The sequence below is a fragment of the Sylvia atricapilla genome, chromosome 27 (genome assembly GCF_009819655.1).
Source record: "Sylvia atricapilla isolate bSylAtr1 chromosome 27, bSylAtr1.pri, whole genome shotgun sequence".
NCBI classification, from domain to species: Eukaryota; Metazoa; Chordata; class Aves; order Passeriformes; family Sylviidae; genus Sylvia; species Sylvia atricapilla.
The window spans coordinates 3,198,477-3,219,140 of NC_089166.1; the positions used below are offsets into that span (position 1 = coordinate 3,198,477).

At 50.2% G+C, this 20,664-nt stretch overlaps 1 protein-coding gene across 1 annotated transcript; it reads right to left on the bottom strand.

Moving 5' to 3' along the window:
* Positions 1 to 229: 229 nt before the first annotated feature.
* WNT9B (Wnt family member 9B) lies at positions 230 to 19,764 on the bottom strand. The gene is made up of 4 exons (XM_066336606.1): positions 19,682 to 19,764; positions 8,612 to 8,859; positions 2,211 to 2,476; positions 230 to 706 (listed from the first exon to the last, which is right to left on the bottom strand). Exons 1-4 carry the CDS (start codon positions 19,762 to 19,764, stop codon positions 230 to 232), a joined length of 1,074 nt encoding a protein of 357 aa, XP_066192703.1.
* Positions 19,765 to 20,664: the final 900 nt, after the last annotated feature.

Consider the following 20,664-nt stretch of genomic DNA (forward strand, 5'->3'; position numbering starts at 1 on the left):
GACATTTGTGGCCGCATCAGGGTTTCTGCTGTCCCACATCCCCCCCAGAGGCTCTCTGTCCATCCTTGCTGACCCGATACCCGACAAACCCTCCGGTTTTCCCCCGCAGGGCTCTCCCCAGGCTGGAGCATCTCAGCCTGCCCTTGCCCTCAGCCCTCAGCGCAGAGCCGTGTCCCTGTCCCTGTCCCCTCGCCGCTTCCCGGCCTCGCCTCGCCCTGGGGCGCAATCCCTACTGCTTGCAGCTGTAGACCACCTCCTCCTGCAGGCACTGCTGGCACTCCACGTAGCAGCACCACTGCACCTGGCAGTGACACGAGAAGGTGACCAGGCGGCTCTGGGTGTTGTAGCCGCGGCCGCAGCACATGCTGTCGCAGTTGCCCTCCCGGGAGCAGGTCCTGCCCGCGGTGCCCAGCGAGTATTTGCTGGGCCGGCAGAAGCTGGGCGAGTCCTCCACGTACACCAGGTCGGTGGGCCGGGGCAGGGCGGGCTGCCTGGCCGAGGGCCCGTGTCGCTGCGGCGCCGCCAGCTCCGAGTGCCCCACCGCGTCGTTGCTGCTGCTGAAAACTTTGACGGCGTCGTCGTAGCGCAGCTTCAGGAGCCGCCCGATCTCGTGGAACGGCGACAGCTGCTTCCAGCACGTCCGCACCGCGCAGGAGCCCGACACGCCGTGGCACTTACAGGTGGTTTTGAGGCCGTTCTTCACCGCCTGCAGAGGAAGGAGAGTGATGGTTATCACCTGCCAGGACCTAGCTCTGGAAGAGGCAACGCCTCGGATCGCAGACAGCCGCTGGCCGTTCAGTTTTATTGGAGTTATTTCTAGTCTATGGAGGGGGGGAAATGTTCTTAGTTTAAAATAGAATAAAAATAGAAATAATAAATAAAAATATAAAATGAAAAAGAAGGGAAGGGAAGGGAAGGGAAGGGAAGGGAAGGGAAGGGAAGGGAAGGGAAGGGAAGGGAAGGGAAGGGAAGGGAAGGGAAGGGAAGGGAAGGGAAGGGAAGGGAAGGGAAGGGAAGGGAAGGGAAGGGAAGGGAAGGGAAGGGAAGGGAAGGGAAGGGAAGGGAAGGGAAGGGAAGTTTTTTAAAAGCCCACACCAAAGCAGAGGAATGGCTACAGAGTTGACAGGTGAGCCAGAGAGTGGATATCCAGAGGACAACCAGCTGAATACCAAACAAGTTCTTAAATAAGTTCTTATTAATTCTGTTTGGTGCAGTGAGAGTAGTCAAACATAAAACTGAGTGTCTGCAACATGGTGGATTCCTTTTGGTATATTCAAATGAAGACAGTGCTCTAATTAAACAACCAGTTAGACTCAGTAAACAGAAGACAGTGATGAGTCAGTAGCCTGTAACCTACAGGTCAAAATGCTCAATCTGATGGTCCCTCTGACCCAAACCTGTGACAGGACTTGTTCCATAGCAAGTCACCAGCAGACTCATCATTGATCTCAAGAGTTTCAGTCTTTTATCTGCTTCACACACGCCACCAGCTCTAAGCTCCAGCTGTTGTCAAACCCCGTGGCCCTGGCATCACCCCTGGACTCATTCAGCAGTGGAGTTTCACAGCTGTCACTGTGCTGTGTCTCCCTGTCACCCACCTGTAGCAGAGTTTCTATATTTGGAGTGAGGTGTGAGCAATTCCAGACTGGGCCCTTTGGCCTGTGGGGCCTGTGGGCTCCTTGGGTCTGTGGGACCTGTGGGCCTTTGTGGCGCAGTGGAAATTCAGGTTGTGGCGTAGCAAAAAATTCACCTCTTTCTTAAGGTATTCTGGGTTCTAACGGGTGCTCACATGTAGATCTACAGCACTTATACGGTGGCCTCCTTAAGGTGGCAAATGTGTACATTCTTTGGGTGCCTTGTAATGTCAATAAAGTTGTGAGGAAATAAATATGGATGCACAAACAATAAACGTCAGTACGACATTGATCACTGCATCGGTGTGGATGTCGTAGCTCAGTCCGACCTCTCAAAAGGGACCCTAACTTTACCCACCCAGGGACCACTTGAGGACACAGGATGCTCCTCTGCCACTCAACATGCATCTCCTCACACAAGAGCTCAGGAGACTTCCCAGGGACTCTCGGCACCACAAGGGCCAGGACACACGGGTGAGCAGGTCTGGTTTGTGGGCATCATCCCACACACAGCATGGGATGGAAGACGTGTCCCGAGTCCAAAGTTCACCCCAAGCCCGCCAGCGCAGCTCCTACCTTGATGCCCACGTTGGTGTTGTGGATGTCCACCTTGGCGCGCAGGTCTTTGCCGATCCTCTTCTGCCCCAAGAACTTTTTCAGGAACTTGGTGCTGTACTTGAGGTTGTCCCCGCAGACGCCCCACTGCCAGGCCTTGCGGTTCTCCAGCCCCGGGGAGTCGTCGCAGGTGCAGCGCTCCATGCGCCCCGCGCTGCAGGCTCTCGCCAGCGAGTGCGTCAGCGCCGCCGCCGACACCGCGTACAGGAAGGCTGTCTCCTTAAAACCTGCACGGGACGGGGAGGGGAGATGGGACGAGCAGGAAAGGCACCTCCCTGCCTGTCCTGCATGTCCGTGGAATAAACTTTGTAATCCTTTGAACCCCTCGGGGGAATCCCCAGGGCCTCGTCCTGGAGGAATACACCACAGAGTCAGCACCTAGGCTGAAAGAAAGGACTTCCCCCGTGGTGGCATGCAACACTGTGTGATCTACCCCAGTTCTGCCTCCCCATATGCCCCCAGTTCTCCTGGTTTCTCCTTTCCCTGTTTCCCCATTGGTTGTGGTATCCCTGGTGGGCTGTCCTGTGTCCCCTGCAGGGCCCTGCCCTTTGCACATGTGTGTCTCCAACATGGTGGATTCCTTTTGGTATATTCAAATGAAGACAGTGCTCTAATTAAACACTCAATTAGACTCAGTAAACAGAAGACGATGATGAGTCAGTAGCCTGTGAGGCCTGAGGCCCCTGTGCCCTCAGACCATTGGCCACTGACCCCACACTTTACCACTGAGCACCACATGGCCTTAGTCTTTTGTCCCTGATCCCCTTTGGCGTGCTGGAATAAACCTTCACTGGAATTGATCTTACAAAAGGCCCCTCTTGCCTTTCTTGGCTGAGCTGGCCATGGTGTGTGCGGTGTGTGGACTTGACTGCTTGCCCTGAGTGCCTCCCCAAGCAGCCTTTCCAAAAGAGCTGCTTATTGGGAAATAAGTAGCAGCAACCATCCTCTAAACCTCGTGTTGCCACACTAAACCTAAGCACAATGATTAGAAGTACCAAGAGACAAAACTCTTCTGGTGTTCCCACACTGTCCCCACCAGAGGAACACAGATTTAAGTGATCAGTGCAGTGACACCCCAGTCTCAGCCATGACTGGTTCAATGTGGACAAGGGAAGGGTGGCAACAGACAGTCCTGGGGAAACACTCAACTGCAGAAAGCGACAGCCACCGAGCTCTGTTTGTCCCCAGCACGGAGCTGATTAGTGCAATTACAGACCGTCATTGAAATCACATCGTTCCATAAAATCAGGAAATCTGTAGTAGACCCTGAGAAAGTGTCTTAAAATCCAACCTGTTATTTAAAAATGTTTCTAATTGGGACTGTAGTGGTATTTGCTATGAAAAGACCACATGTAGCTGGAATGGGAAGGGTTCCATGCTGAAGGACACCTTGGCAGGAAGGAAAACTCACATACATGTGTGGATTTTCTGAATTCCCTGTAAATTGTCTACTCCCAGTGACTGTGGGGGTGTGTTCTGAAGCTGGTCTCCTCCCCAAAGCAGGATTCCCAGCTTGACTACAATCCCTGAGGTCATGGTGTGACTTTGACATTTTAACCAGGAAACAAAATGCAGTGACTGAATGAAAATTTAGTGGGGAGACGACATCAGACAGGAATAGGAATATTGATACCCATGAGCTTCACTGAACTTTCAAACCTGATCCAAACACCAACATATTTCATTTATTTGTGTTTACCTCCTTTCCTGTTCAGTCCTGGGGGATATTTGAATATTTTCTCTAGAGTTCATTTGCAGGAAAAAAAAAAAAAAAAAAAAAACTATTTATGGGAAATTGCTTAACAAGTCCAAAATTTAGGAATTAGTGCAAGGAAGAGAGAGACGAGACAGGTGACTGATCAATAGTTCTGAGTGCAAGAATGGGTAAGATCAGCCAAAATAAAAAAAGTTTGGTTTATGGAAGATAGAGCACTTATGCATCACATGGAAGAAAACATAATGAAGCAAACAAATATTCCACAAAAATATTCCACAAAAACAAAAATTTCCATGGGAAAATTCCAAATTTCCTTCCACATCAGAAGGAAAATCTCTTTTCCCCAATAATGGAAGAGAGAGACACAACCACAGAGATTTTCTCTAGGCTTGCATTGAGCCCTGCCTGGAGCAGAGGTTGGAAGCCACCTCCTGAATTCACCAAGTCCAACCCCAAATCTCTCCATCATTCTGTTCCCTCAGAGAGTCCCCATCCAGCTGTAACAGTGGATCAGAACACTGAGTGCTGAGATCTGAGTGATGTCCACCATAAACATCACCAGGAGAGCAGGACAAAGAGTTCTCCTGGTGCTTGCCAGCAAGAAGAATGAAAAATGTGACTAATCATGAACATAATGGAGAGACTTCATTAGCAACTTCAATAGACTTCATAGGAGTTCTTTGGAACTGCAGAATTTCAGATAAAGATCTACCATCAGCATGGACATGAGGGGAGAGTCAGGGAAATACAGAGGAGACAAGGAGATCAACCAACAATCTGCTTCCTACCTCACCAATTTGATTGCCATAACCACTGGGGCAATAATTTGCAATTAATCTTTCTGGTTGACGATCCTATACAAAATGTCTCAGGGTGCTCTAGAAATAATGAAAGAAATTTCTCAGGATACTCTAGAAATAATGAAAGAACGTTACAAAATCCACCAAAAGTTTTGTAAAAGCTGGAATGGGACATGGTCAATGCTCACTGTGGACGGCATCATGATGCTCACACATTTTCAGTGTCTAACCCTCTCCAAAGGAGCTAAGAGAGGATAACTGGTACTTGAGATCCTAAATCATTCCGTCAGCCAATCTCCAAATGCTTGCCAGATCCCCACCATCCCCTCTGACACACTGATGCCAGCAGTGAGGAGAGCATTCCAGAGGCTCTTTCCCATGCCATGAGGAGGCAGCAGGCTCCGTCGGCTCCACAGCCCCTGCTAAATCTGACTCTGTGGAGCACCACACTGCTCCTGCTATTTCAGATGCTTTGGTTTCCCCATGTGAGTCCTGGCCAGTTTTCAGCCCACTGGAAATCAGAGGCCATGGCTGTGGTCAGGCCACTGCAGACAGCAGCAGGAGCTGCAGATACCCCAGCAGACTTTGAAATGTCTCCTTCTCCTTCAAACAAAGCTTCAACATCACCAGGCTGCCAAATGCTTGTCTGAAAAGTCTAAGATGATTCCCTCCACTTTGTCATGAGGAATCGATCACCATTTAATTGTTAATTCCCAGAACAAATGAGGGAAGTTAAAGCTGTCCTTCAGCCCTTGTGGGAAGTGTGGCAGAGCAGCTGCTGGAGCTGGATTTTCAGGAGGACGCACCACAGATGGCAGCCATCAAGCTCCAAGGAGCACAATTTGGGATCTGAACAGAGGTTACTCCATGTGTCCTGCTATCTCTCCTCCCACGGTGACAACAAAGCTCCTGTCACCACAGGCAGTGGGACCTGGAGCCAGTTCTGGGCTCTCAGAGCCTGGGTTGGGGCTGGGTCACTCCCCTGACGCCTCTTAGTGTCCTGCCAGGGACAAAAAGGAATCTGAAACTCTCGGTGCAGGGGGAACATCTGAGGGCAGATGTCTCTGCTGGGCAGTTTGGCTGCAAACATCCAGCACAGAGATGAATTTCAGGAGGCTGCAGCAAACCAGATCCCTCTGGTAGGACCTTCCATGTGTCCAAGCCTTGCCCTGAGCTCCCCAGGAGGATTTCTTATCTCCACAGCCTATAAATACAGAAGGAGTTTTGCTGCAATGGCACTAACTGTCGTGAGCTGTGGTGAGCTCCAGACCGCAGGGAAAATTGTAACTGGAGGAGTTTGGCCATGGGGTGACTCTGCCAAAGGAAAGATGCTCAGGGTCAGAGGCTTTTCAATGCTGGAGTGAAGGAGTGTGAGCATTTCAGAGCAGGTGGAGGAGGCATCTCTCTGAAAACAACAGCAAAACCAACCAACCAAAAAAAGCTCTAGATGTACAGTGATTTAGGATGGAAGGACTCCTGAGGTCTTTAAAACAACCTCCTGCTCAGAGCAGGGCTGGCCCCAATGCCAGCTGCTCAGGGCTTTGTCCAGCTGACTCCTCCAAATCTCCCATCATGGAAATTCTGTGTCTGTGAGTCACCACTCCTCTGTTGTAGCATTCGTGGATTCCTCATGACAAGGGTGAAACCACTGCTGGAAGGTCAGAGTCCAGCCAGCAGGAGGCAAAGAGATGGATTAAGGGATGGAAGGATTGCAGAGCACTCGTTTCTCAAGAAGGATTTTGTGAGTGGCTGGCTCTGACCTCTTTGCTAAAGGTATTTATTTCCCCAGATCACTGAGCTGTTGGAGATGAAATCCTGCTTTACCTGACTTCCAGCAGCCCTTAATGGCACACCCAAGACACCAAAAGGTCATCACTGCTTTACATGTTTTTATAAAGACACCAACTACCCCTGTGGAACGAAGTAGCTTGAAACCATTTAAACTCTTAACTCTGCCCATGGATCTTTAAAGAAGGGGAGAAGGAATGCAGAACTACCAAGAGCAACAAATGGTGCAGACTAGGAAAATAAATCTGGTATTTCAAGAACCAAACCCTTGGCTCATTTTTTGTTTGTTTGTTTTTTGGCATCTCTAGAAGCAGAAAAAGCACTGATGATCCAGATGAGGCACAGCAGTTTGTCAGTTGTGATTGCAAATTGAGAGTGTCTTTTCACCTGCTACAAAAAATCCCCATCTCACTGGGAAGGACCTTTTTCACTCTCTTGCACTCTTAAGACCATTTAGGCCTGCTGAAAATGTCTTTTTCTTCCTGGTTTCTCTAGGACCATGGAGATACCAAATGATTTAAACATTTCTAAAATGCCTCATCACTACCTGGGTGACGGGAGAGTTGCATGATTTCCAAGAAAGTTCCAGCAAATGTCACAAACAGATCAAAAGTGGCAGCTGAAAGCATTCATGTTCTTTATGAAAGAAACAAACCCCTTTGCAAGCTAAAGGAAAATGAGAACTGATAATTGCTCCCAGCCAAGTGTCCTGTCACACCGGGGGTGCACACAGCATACTTGGCTGTATTAAATCATCATTTGATCCTCAAGATTGTGTAGTAAAAGTTTTCAAACACTTATCCCCATCTGCCAAAACAGGTTTAAAATTACAGGTGATATTTTATTTTGTCAGTCAGGAGCCCATGGAAATGTTAAGGCATGCCACCGCCAGATAATTAAATGTTTTCCAGCTATTTGAAGATGAGGATTATTCAATTGTCATTTTCAAGTTCTTTGAGGTTGATGAAGGTGCAGATGTGAGACAGAATGATCACGAACAGCTCCTTCCACCACTGCTAAAAAATCCACATTAGAGCCTTGCAAGGAAGAAAATCTGATCTTGCATGTGCTGATTTAGTAAAATATAAATTTGATACTTCATGTAATAAAAATTGATCATTTTAAAAGGAAACATTAAAAAGTTTCGATTCCAATGTTAATTAAAATTAGCATTGATTTTCATCAAAATTAATATTGGCTTCTTCAGGTCCTTTTTTTTAATAATCATTAAGTTGCTAAACATTATCAAAGGACTGAAACTCAATAAATCTGAAGGCTGAAGCTTAGTAAGTGCTAATAGAAGTTATTGAAGGGCTGAAACTCTGTAACACTCAGGCTTTGGTTGGATCAGGACAGATCTGGAAAACCCTACATGCACTTTGGGAATTTTTATTAAGAAATAATTTCAATGTCCGTTTTCATTGTATTTTTCTCAAGCATTGGAAGGATTTATTATATTCTCTTCTACGTCAAATCCAGACCTTACAGAACAATTTCTTCACCTGAAGCATTTTGGGAAACAAAAAACCAGCGGCTCTTCTGTCCACTCTGCCCAAATTTCTCCAAATTCATGTAAAAGAGTCTTAGGAGAGATTTGTCAACACGCACTGAGATGTCTGAATGCAGATAAATAGCTTTTTCAAACAGTAAACAGTTTAAATTTTGAAGTTTAAAATTTGAGCTTTGAGTTTAAAACAGTTTAAAATTTGAGAACGACAGAGGTTTACATACACGAATATCCAAGTCACTAAAGGGATTATTTTTTTCCTTTCCCTGTCCCTGCCATCAGCACTGACCCTGTTTTCCCAGGGCATCATCCCAGCTGAGGAGGGATGAGCTCTGCTCTCCGAGCAGCCACCAGCCAAGGATGTGAACCTCTCCCACCTTCCCAGTCGAGTTGGGAAGATGAGGACAAAGCTGTTTTTGTGGCAAAGGAGCCCGAGCTGCCCACCTCTGGGTGACCCAGAGCCCTCTTCCCATCTGCTGCGTGCGACATTTAATTTGGTCCACCCTAGGGGCTGCAGCCAGCATTTCCCTGCACCCCAACTACCTTGTACCTCTCTTGAGCAGGCTGGGCCGGCCCTCCAGGCTGCAGTTCCAGCGCTCGCTGCGGAACTGGAGCTGGCACTCCAGGATGCCCAGGCGGATGGCGTCCCGCAGTGTCTCTGCCAGCCCCGGCTCCCTCCGGCACAGCCGCTTCTGCCTGCGGGATAACTGCAGCAGCTCGCACTGCTTGACGTGCCCCTTGGCTGGGCCAGGGCTGCCCAGCGAAGGGAAATGGCTCAGAGCTTCTTTCCCCGTCAGCCTGCAAGGAAAGAAGCAGGAGAAGCCGTGAGTTATAAGACATCCCTTGCCATCGTTCGGGGTCGCGTTGGACCAACGCGTTTTGCCAGCAGCAAAGATTTCTTTGTGACAGGGCGTTTTAAAAACCTTCCAGCCAATAGCATATGGCTAAAGCTTACAGACAACTGTTTTAACTAATTACTAAAAGCACACGTACACTTGCTTGAAACAATGCTTGCTTGTATGCTATTAACAATACACAGTCTTTTATTATTAAGCTTAAAACCTTCTACTACCTTGCTAAGTATATTCCTCTGCAGTCTTAAAGTCTATCCTAGCCAAATCTAGAACTCAAACTATTATTTCATATTTTTTTCATATTATAAGACATATATGATGTCTTTGCTTACTATACTATTGTAACTTTTCTAGATTCAAACTTTGCAGCTGCAGCTAGCTCTAAGTGATCTGCTCTTTGTCTTTCTGAGGTCTGCTTTCAGAGCTTCCTGAAAGTCCTCTTACCTTTACTATTTCCCACACTCTGAACCCTCCTGAGGCGTCCCTGCCCATGGCACAGGACTGGGTGGTCTTTAAAGGTCCAGTCCAACCCACACCAGTCTGGGATTCTGTGATGATTCTAAGATCACCATCACGGAGAAGGTGAAGGAGGGAAGGCTGTTCAGGAAGCTGCAGGTCAGCATTTTACCAGCTCAGAAGGTTGATCAATAAAGATTGATTGGATCTGGTGTCCCATTCCCACCACCCAACCAGGGCCAAGTCCCAGGCTGATGCCGTGGGGAGGAGGAGAATCCCATGGGTCAGCTGCCCCGTGGGAAGTTCTCTTGGCTCCAAGGAGAGAACATGACAACACCCATTCGTGGGTCACAGCACAGCCAGTGTCACACACAGAGCCCTGGCTGCTGCCTCTGTGTCACAGCTCTGTGTGACTCCAAAAAGCAGGAGCCAGCTCCTTCCCAGGGTCTGTGTGCACTGGTACCTCACCCCACAGCTTGGAAAGGCCAATGGGAAGACATTACCAGTGACCACCTTCTTCTACAAGCAGGAGTTTTGCTGGAAATCATATCCTTGCTGAAAAAAATACAGGAAAATTCAAATAAAATTGTCCTGTCAAAGCCAATGGTGATGGATTTATGTGTTAATGCAATTCAGCTGAAAAACGTCCCAAATATTGGAGACGAATGGTTTCACTTTCCATGGCAAGACAATATTTCTCTTGCAAAACTCCTCTTACCTGATATCTTCAGGATGCTTGAAATCACAGAGAAATTAATTTACTTTGATGCAGGATTTGGGGGCTGCAAACTGGGAGCAGCACTGACCAGGAGTGTCACCTGATTCCCAAATCCAGACTCACAGAGAGCCTCAACCCCTGCCCCAAAAAAATGCCCAAACCAGACAGATCAATGGAAATATTCTGGAACCTTTATTTTTGGACAATTCTCCTTCATGATGGAGGATGCAAGTCAAGCACTGCAGCTGTGATTTGATTGTACATTGTAGATCTATAAAGTGTGTTCCTGAGCTGTTCCTGAGATATTTTCTAGGCTTCTCTGTAGTCTGCCCAAACTTATCCAGGCACAGGAGCTGGAGCACAGCATTGCTGACCTAATCCCACAGCGCCCTGTCCCCATTCTCACAGGAGCCTACAACCCCCAGATGTGCTCACACATCTGTAATTAAGAACAAAGGCAATTAACTAACACATGGACTCACCCAGAGACCTGCAAACTACCCAAGAACCTTGGAACCCTTGTGGATCACACAAGGATTGAACCTTAGAAACCAAATGGGGGGGAAGAATCTCTCCCTCCCATTGTCACTGCTGAACCGGGGGACAGAAACAGGAGCCGAAAAATAAAGAGGCAATATTGGACACAGAGACAAAATTTTAGGGCCAGGTTGAGCCCCAGAAACTCAAATTAACACGGCTTGATGAGCTTCAGAGAGCAGCTCATACTGCACAGGTCAGAGCCCCAAACGCTGCCCAGAGGCTGCTCAGGGCAGACCTGAGCTGGAGAAGTGCCCTGAGGGACACAAGGCTGACCTGAGACACTGAGACCAGCCCAGGATGAGCCACCTTGAGAGCTTTGCCTGGCTCACCCTGGTGCTTGAAACCCACCACACCTTGGGGAACCAACCTGTGCAGGGGGTGGGATGTCCCTGGGAGCACAAGCACACGCTGGGCACAAGCTCTGAAGCTCAGGAGGATCAAGATGTGCCAACATTTGCACGGGCAGGGACAGGCTCAGAGGACAGCAGAAGTCTGATTTGGGGATGTTCAGACAGCACCTAACTCATGCTGGGCTCAGCAGAAGTGTTGCTGTTATGTCAGAATAACAACCCTCACCCAGAGCCTGGACTTTGCCTGGTAGTGGGATTCCAGCACTGACATCCCAGAAAGTGCACTTGTCAACAAGGGGAGTGGGAATGTGGTACCTCTCCCTTTGCCTCTTTCTCCCCATATGCAGACACTTTGCAGTGTCTGTGCTCCCAGACACCAAAGTCTCCCAAGTTCACGGCACAGAGAGAGGAAATAAGGAAGTGGGAGGTGTCACTGAAGAGTTTGAGAGCCTGGTGTAACAGCACAAATCACTCTTGAAAGCACAGCTGCAACCTTCCCAAGCTCCATGTACCCAACTTCTGACTGCCCATGTGCCAACAGAGTCACCACCCATACCAGGCATCCTCCCTCCCCAAAATCCCCTCCAGAGCTGATGCCTTAAGCTTTAGCTTTCATGGTTTTCACATTCTGTGCTGCCCAGGGGTCTAGATCTGAGCCTCATATGAAGTGTTAGTCAGCTCTTCACAGAGTAGGGAGACAAAACAAATCCTTTTCCTGCTGGACACCAAAGACAATTTTCAGGCCCAAAAGCACAAACAGCAATGGACTGGAAGAAGGAAGAAGGATTGGACCTCACAACCTGAAGCTGTAATTGGACAATTAAACCCCAATATGCAAATGAACCAAAACTTATAAAAATGTAAGATCTCGTGAGCAGTCATCCATTTTGTGACCATTCTCAGTCTACCTTGGGTGTAGCCCTGGTCAGGCTCTGTCCTGCCCAAGGTGTATCCTTTAAGGCCTTTCAATTAATACCTAGTTTATTCTCCAGCTCTGTCCAGTCTCTGTTTCAGGTCAGCCTTCCCAAGGCACTAGAACAAAAAGGTCTCCCTTCTTGCCAGTCTCCATTCTGATTTTAGTGTCCTAAATTCCAGCTAAAACATCTTTAATCCCTTGTCAGGTATTTCAGACAGCAGCAGTGGCTTCACTGACTATTTAGAGCAATCATCTCCTTCCTAGGAGAGGTGTGACCAGCCCTGACCCTTCCCTTTCCCCGGGGCTCAGAAGCAGCAGGAGCTCAGTCAGAGATTTGGTGGCTCTGACTCCAGAGGGGTCCCAGGGTATGACCTCAAATGGGAAAATCCAGAGAACTGCAACATAACTGCTCACTGTTTGTTCTTGCCATTACACATGCTCACCCCAAGGACCCAGGATATTGCCCAAAAATCCATGACTCCCTTCTCCTGGGGGACAGGGAGAGCAGGGAGTGCAAAGCCAGAGCCATCAGGTGAATGTGAAGTCAGAAATTCAGCCCTTGAGCAGCAGACACAGTTTCACCAAAGGCTGTTGAGCTCCCCCAGGTTGGTTGGGGGGGTTGATGAATTTTAAGTGGCAGCTGTAAGGACAAGACTGAAGTTTTCTGTAGCCCAGGGCTGTCTGATTCACATCCAGGTGCTGACGCAGGAAGGAGAATGTGGTGCAAAGGTACTGCTGAAACCTGTGTGAAACACAGAAAAGGTGGCAAAGGGATCTGCAAGATTTACAAGTGATCTGGTGAATGACACAAACCAGGGGTGAGCTGTCCTGGATAAGCTCAGAGAAACTCTAAAACCAGAGTAGAACTGCTGGGAAAAGGTTAAATACAGAACAGCGGAGAAGAGTCCACACAACTTGTGTGGAAGGATGTTCCTGTCTGCTTGGACAGGTGACAGACTTCCAAAATAGATTGTGTATGGTAGGCTGGATACCTTCCAGTTCCCTCCAGGAGAAGAAAGGATAGTAGGAGAACACAGGGCTGTGGAAGCAGGACTGGCCTCCAAGTGAGTAAAGATTATTCTGATCTCCAAAATAGAAGAATGGGGGGGAATCGTGATCATTTATTAATTGTTAGACTTAAAATAAATGAGGTTATAATTAAACTTGCAGCCCTTCTCAGTGCAGGGCACAAGGAATGCTAAAGTCTCCATGTCTTCACACAAACCAGGGAAGACAAAGCCATAAAGGGACACAGGAAATTCTGGATGCACAGACTGCCAGAAGCTGGAAAAGACTCTGAGAGAGCATCTCAGTCTGCCACCCTACTTCTGTTCATGCTTTTGTCTTCAATTTGTAATCACCCAGTGCTGGTGAAGGTGGTGAAGCCACATCAACCTTTGTCCTGAGTTTTACAGTGCTGGACAGGGATTATCTCAAGGATGTCTTTGGCTCACCAGTGGCCAGTGGCATTTGGAAGGTGGCATTGCCATTCTCCAGCCTCTGAAGGATGTTGGGTGCTGATATTTGTAGAAGAAAGGCGCCGTAAAAACCTTTGAAGAATTTGATTCCATTTCTAGAGCAATCTCAATAGGGCACAGTAAATAGAGCCTGGGACCACACACAGAGATACCGAGTCTAATTCATCATTTGCACCATTCAAAGCAAAAGCTTCATGGGAAAAACACTTCCTAAGACTGGATCCAGCAACACTTTCAATTCAGAAGGAGATAATGCAGCATCCTACATAAATAGTTGGTTGCACAGGCAAACCGACTTAATATTTATTTTTTATTATTATTATTATTGTTGTTGTTGTTGTTGCTGTTGTTGTTGTTGTTGAATTTCTGCAGTTAGTACCCATGGACTAACTTGGTTTTCCTCTAAAAAAAGGAGGTCAGAAATAATCAGATGGATAGAACACAGCTAATGAGATAAGCATTAACTGGTTAATCCAAGTGACTGAAGCTACCCAGAACACACCTTTCTGTGACAGTCTCCCTTGTGCAAACTCTCCCACTCGTCACCTGAGGCAGGGCAATGTCAGCAGGAAATAATTATAGAAATTATAGAAATAATTCCACCACTGTGTTGGAGGCTCCCAGGATCAGGAATCTCACAGTCAGAGCACAGACTGAGCTCCCAAAATTAATCTCTCACAGGACTTCAGACAAGCAGCAGAGGAATTCAAGGAGGTGCCCAAGGCTGTGCAGGTGACAGTGGCACAGCTGGCAGCAGAAGCCACTCTCTGAGCCAGGACAGCCACAGAGATTGCTCTATTCAGTGGAGGCTCTGCAGCCTCCCACCACAACTGGATTTTATCAGGGCAGAGCCAACACAGGATCTGATCAAGATCAGAGTAGGCAAACATTCGTACAAGATTAAATATAAAATATGCAGATATTTGCAGTCAGGCAAACGGCATCGTTTTAGATGATTTAGAGTTTATTATCTACAGATCATACAGCAAAGAAAGTGAACTCTTTGAATTAATGCACACCTGCTCACAATCTGAAAGAACAATAAGGATCTCCAACTTTATTTCTCTCTCCTTTTCTGTCTGAGCACTTTGCTAAATCCATCTATTTCCTTTAATCTCCTTCCAGCCACATTCCAGCTGCTTAAGAGACTTTTAATGAGAGCCTGTTCCTGTGCAATGCCCAATGTCCTCTGGATCTGAAAGGTCTTAAAAACCAGTAAAAATACCCCTTTCCTACCTCTCCCAAGTAAGGAGAAAATCAAAGCAGCCCACGACAGGACTCCATATCTGATTTCAGGGGCCTTTCATGTTCCACAGGAATATCTCCACCCCACGGAGAGCTGCAAGAAGCCTTCAGGAAAGGCTGAGAGGATATGGGGCATGAGAGATCGATCTGCAGTGCACAGAGGTCCCCAGCTCTGTGAAACAGTTTTCATCCTTTCAGAAACAGCACAATTTAATCCTCCCCATTTGTCCCTGCAGAAAGGATGCCCTGTGAGTGACTGATCAGGATGATTCCTCTGCTTTGTACCCCCACTGCCAGCAAAGGAGGTGGCAAAAATCCCCAGAGCATATAAACTATAAATCTCAATAATCAATATTGAGATGTAACAGCTGATATCAAAGCTTTTCACTTTTCTTCCATCAGAGTTGTCATTTCAGCCCCTCGGGCAGGTGTCTCTATACCTGTTATCCTCCAGGTTTTCTATCAAGTTTCTGCTCCTCACAACGAGAAAAAGCTTGAATTAAAACCTCAGAAGAGTTCACACGACGTTGTGAGTCAGAATCCTTTGAGATGGATTGTTTGCTGTTTGCTGCAAGCCCTGCCTGGGAGCAGTAACAGATGATGTGTCCAGGTCCAGACTCATTTTTTTTAAAAAGAATTCTCCTGAGGTTCCACAGAGAACAGGATATAAAATTCTTGCATCAGGAGAGCTGCCAGTTTGGGAGGAGAAGCAATAAGCAGGTCAGGCTCCTGCACAGGGCTCTCCATCGTCACCTGCTCTGGGCTCCCACAGTCTGGACAGCCTTGGTTTGACTCCTTCCCCCTCCCAGCTCAGCCACATGAAATACCTCCTGTGGATCCCAGGGCACTTCCAGGGCTGATCCCAGCCCAGGGCACACACTGGGAAGTCATTACAGGGGAGAGCAGATTTTCAGTCTGACTCTGGACTGGCCACATTCCCCAGAGCATTCCTGGCATGAAACACTCAACACCCAGTGGGATGGGTTTTTTGAACCTCTGCTAAACTGAGATAGAGGCTAAAGAGAGTCTGGGAGTTGAAGAGAATCCAGAAGCATCCATGAAAATCCTTTCCCTCTGCAATGCACCTGCAGCCCCACAGCCCCTCTGCTGTTTCACCAGACTCCATCCTCAGTCTTCCCAAATCTCAGCTGAAAGTTGTTTCCGCCCCATTTCTGCTCATTCTCTCTTTTTTAATACCCCAGCATTCTGTGTGACTCACAGTGACAACAGTGATGCTGTGGAAACCTCCCTGAAAGAGGGTTGATCCTTTGAGGAACAATGATGCAGCCAGCAAATAATATCAGCATTTCATTATCAGCTCAACAGGAAGAGAAAAACCCTCAGAAACCTTTCCAGGAGCACTCAGAGCGGGACACCAGAGTCACTATTTGAGGTGCATTTGGTCCATTAGATTTATCAGGGAAATGCTGCAATAAGAACACTATGGAAAACAATGGAATGTGGGTAACTGGGTTAATGGGATGGAAACCAAGGCAGGCTGGACATCTCTAGAAGGATACAGGAGATGTGAGGACAGCTTTTTTGGGGGATGATCATATTTACTTTAAGGTATCATTTAACACATGATGCTGTCTCCAAAACTATGCAAGGCTTCAATAGCCCCACAAGGCACATGCTGTTTTTACCCTCTAACAGCCCCAAAAAATCCTTCCATCAGGAAAGGAGCAAAAATTATAGCACTGGCTTTGATGGAGCAGAACCAGCACTAAATAAAGATGCCATGGGTAGGTGAATCAAGAGGAGCTGTGAGCCCAGCCAGCACATCTGGGAGATCCCAGGCTGCTCTGCAGCCACCACAGGTATTTCAGGATGAGTTATAAAGAAATCTGCCCAGGGAGCAGGGGCCAGGCTGGCCCGTGGATGGGACACGTCCCAGCCTGTTCCACAGAGAGAAGGCTTTGATCAGGTTTGGTACTTCCACCTCCCCACCAACCTCCTGCCTGGGGTGGGTCTGCTCTGCATTCTGCCCTGGGAGAAGCTCTTTGCCCTCCGGCACATCCTAAATGCCTTTTCACCTTGTGAAACATGAACAAGGAGACAACAGGAGGCTTAGAGCTTTTAATGAGGTCTGGAGACATTCCCACTACCTGAGGAGCTGAACATCCTGAGAGGAGAAGCATGAAAAGGAGGGAATGCTTCACAGGAGGCTGCAGGGTGGGGGAGGACTGAAGCAAAGGTGGAAGCCAAAGCAGCACAAAGGGAGTCAGGAGGTGAGGACACTGGACACTCCTGGATTCCTGCATCCTGCAGCCAGGCAAGCCCAACACAGCCCCAAGAGCAGCCAGGCCCCCTTTCACACAGAGCTGGTTTTCTCTCCCTCTCCTAAAAGCAGGTTTTCATTTACCCCCATGGACCCAGCAGAGGAGTTCAGGACCTGCTCAAGCACAGACACCAGTGAGCCAAGAGCTGCAGGTGCTGGGAATGGGGTCAGAGCTCTGCCCACAGCTCTGGCAGTTAAAAGAGACTCCCCTTTTTCCTAAATCCATAATACAAAAATGGCTTCCCACTGCCAGAGGGATGGGATATTGGGAAGGAATTCCTCCCCGTGGTGCTGGAGAGGCCCTGGCACAGAGTGCCCAGGGAAGTTGTGGCTGCCCCATCCCTGGGAATGTCCAAGGCCAGGTTGGACAGGGATTGGAGCAGCCTGGGACAATGGAAGATGTCCCTTCCTTGCAGAGGGTTGGACTGGGTGACTTTAAAGGTCCCTTCTGACCCAGCCCATTCTGGGCTTCTCTGAGTTTATCCATTGTAAATGCTGTGTTCACTCTGGCAAAACTTTGTTTTCTCTATTTAAAGGTGAGCTGCATCTTTGCCAGGCCCTTGGACCATTTTTGCTGGACTATCCCATACACTTCATGCTTTACCTTTGCCCTGATGGAATCAAACTTGGCATTTCCTTCACCCTTTGAACAGCAATACTTCACCTTTGCCACATCCACAGCAGAAAGGGCTCAGGCCCTGTCTCTGCACGTTGCCACCCAAAAGCCTCCTTCACTTGTTCTTACATCTTTGCAGGGTTTCTCCAGTAAGTGTTTGGAAAGCCAATATTTGCCACCTGTGCCTAGGTTCCTCCTCTTTGGCTAAACTTAGAAGCAGACCACTGACCCAGGGTCCCCGGTCCCCTCCAGTTCAGGAATAGTTTAGGTGTGAGATTGGTTTTCTCCCAAACCGAGCCATCAAACATTCATTTTTAAAGTATTCAAGTTCCTCTCGAGTCTATCAACTCAGTTTTGTGTCCGAAAGCACACGTTTATCACACTGCTCCTCACCACTAATCTCACTGAGTTTTCAGACTTGGGTTTCTTCTTTTGCCTTTCAGATGAAGAGGTGAGAATACACAGGACACACCTGTGTCAGACCCCTCAAGGGAAAAATCCCCATTGAAAATTAAACCTACAGCCTCAGATCCTGAGCTGTGCATGATCAAGAGGCTGAACACACAGATTTCATGTGCCCAGAAAGCTGCTTGTGCCAAATAAATCATTGCCACAGAGCAAAGGATCACTCAGGTTGCTTTAACAGAGTCCAGCTTGAGCAGTGGGCAGTGACAGCTCTGTGCTGTTATCTGGAAGGGCAGCACAAATTCATTCCCTTCCCCTGGCACAGCCACATGCACATCCCTGTGGCTGGAAAGCCAAACTCTCCGTGCAGCCCAAGCCCTTCATGGAGTGAGTGCTGACACAGGCTCTGAGGGACTGAGAAAGGGGAGACCCCAGCAGGGGCTTTGGTGGGAATTAGGCTGAAAGATACAATTAATAAATTTAAAATCCAGCTGATTTAAGGAAGCTTTGCAGCAGGAATGAAATAGCAGCGGTGTCCTAGGTGAGAAGTGCCAAGCCAGCAGATGTAGAAAGAAGAGTCTGGCATGTGGTGAGAGGATGAGTGGAGAGGGAACAGGACCCTCCCGGTGTGCAGGACAGCAGAGACCAGCCCTGAGTGCTACAATCACTGAATTACAAATGCTCCTGCCTGTCCTGCCCTCACTGATATGTGCACCGACAGCTCTGCTCACCATGAGAGTCTGGAAATCCCGCCCGAGGAGCAGCTCACATAGAAAACAAGACACAAACCCTCAGAACATTCTGCGTGGGAAGTTCTGCATTGACCCAACCTGTTACAAATCCATCTTATACCAAAGCGAACTAAAACCCGAGGGGAAGACACAAGCGCAGGGACAGCCGTGCCCAAGTGATTCTGATCCTGGAGCAGCAGCTCTGCCTCTGTCCCCGGGCTGGCTCTCAGCCGCGGAGCCCCGCAGACCTGCACGTCCCCATCCCTGTCTGCCGAGCCCGGGGTGGCTGTGGCAGCCCCATCCTCGCTCCTTGTCCCCGCGGGAAGCAGCGTGCAGAGAGGGATCTCTGCCAGCCTCTCCGGGGCTGGTTCTCACCCCGAGCCCACTTCAGGGCTATAATCCACTTTTCCTCCGCAGCCAACAGAATCTCCCACCCGTTTCCACGTCCCGCTCTTACTCGGGAATCGCTCTCCTGACCCGCTCTGTCCGGGCTCGCCCGGAGCTCGGGGAGGCTGCTGTGAGCCCAGGAGCCCGTGTCCCCTCCCGGTTCCCCCTGTCCCGCCGGGACGGTCCCCGCGCTGCCCGGGGCCCTGCGGGATGCGCCGGGCGCTGCAGGTGCGCGGCTCGGCCGGGAGCCCTGGGGACAGGGACCGGGACAGGGACAGGGACCGGGACAGGGACAGGGACAGGGACAGCCCCGCGGAGCCCCCGCCGCCCCTCCGCAGAGCATCCGCGGGGAGCTGCGCTGGCACGGCCCCGGCTGCCCCACGGACACTCCGCGCTCCCTCCCGGCGCTGTCCCGGGGACGCTCCTGCTCCTCCCCGGCTCCCGGTGTCACCCCACGGCCACCCCGAGCTGCCCCACGGACACTCCGTCCCCTCGCCCCGGCTCTCAGTGTCACCCCACGGACACCCGGAGCTGTCCCACGGACACTCCGTGCCCCGGTCCCGGTGTCACCCCCCGGACCCTGGCGCTCCCCCCGTGTCCCGCGGAGGCGGCGCCGGGGCCGGTCCCCGCGGGCGGTGCTGACCCGAAGTAGGCGGCGGCGGGCGGCGGCGGCAGGAGGAGGAGGAGGAGGAGGAGGATGCGGCTGAGTTTGGCGGCGGAGCGCATGGTGCGGGCGGTGCCGGGCCCAGCTCGCTGCGGGCCGCCCGGCGCCGCGGCTCTTTAAGCGGGAGGCGGGGCGGCCCCGGCCCGGCCCGTCCCGTCCCACCGCCGCCGGGAACCCCCGGGGCTCCCTGGGGACCCGCCGCCCCCCAGCCCTCGGGGACGCCGCTCCGGCTCCCTCCATCCCAGCGGGGTCCCTCAATCCCGGCGGGATCGTTCCATACCCGTGGGATCCTTCCATCCCCATGGATCCCTCCATCCTCGTAGGATCTCTCCGTCCCTGCGGGGTCCCTCTATCCCTGCGGGGTCTCTCCATCCATTCGGGGTCCCTCCATCCCTGCCGGGTCCCTCCACACCCGCTAGGTTCCTCCATCCCCGCGCGTTCCCTCAGTCCCGGCAGGATCCTTCCATCCCCGTGGGATCCATCCACCCTCCTGGGATCTCTCCATCCCCATGGGATCTCTCCATCCCCGTGGGCTCTCTCCATCCCCGCGGGATTCCTCCATCCACTGAGATCTCTCCATCCCCCTGGGCTCTCTCCATCCCCCCGGGATCTCTCCATCCCCCTGGGATCCCTCTATCCCCTCTCCGTCCCCGCGGGATCCCAAGGTGACCCTCGGGGCTCTGTGCTCCCAGACCGCGCCGGGGCTCGGTGGGCTCAGCAGAGGCTCCAGGATGCCCGGCAGTGCCCCAGGGAATGTAGCTGTGGGTGCTGCAGGGGAACATCCCGTCCCCAAACCTCAGTGCAGCCTTTTAGGGAAGCGTTGGAAAGAGGTGAGGAGGCACCTGCTGTGGCCGGGCACCCAACAGCCCCCAGCACATCCCTCCTGTGCTCCAGCTCCTGCTCTGCTGTTCACGGGTGTAGATCCCAGAGCATGGAGCAGCTCCCACGGACACGCGTGACCA

Bases quoted from the DNA above. Each gene is read 5' to 3' on its own strand.
- WNT9B (XM_066336606.1), bottom strand. From the start codon at position 19,764: ATGCGCTCCGCCGCCAAACTCAGCCGCATCCTCCTCCTCCTCCTCCTC. The intron at 8,860-19,681 runs GTCAGCACCGCC...CTTTCCTTGCAG, and splicing joins CCCGCCGCCGCCTACTTCGG to GCTGACGGGGAAAGAAGCTC. The intron at 707-2,210 runs GTAGGAGCTGCG...CTTCCTCTGCAG, and splicing joins ACACCAACGTGGGCATCAAG to GCGGTGAAGAACGGCCTCAA.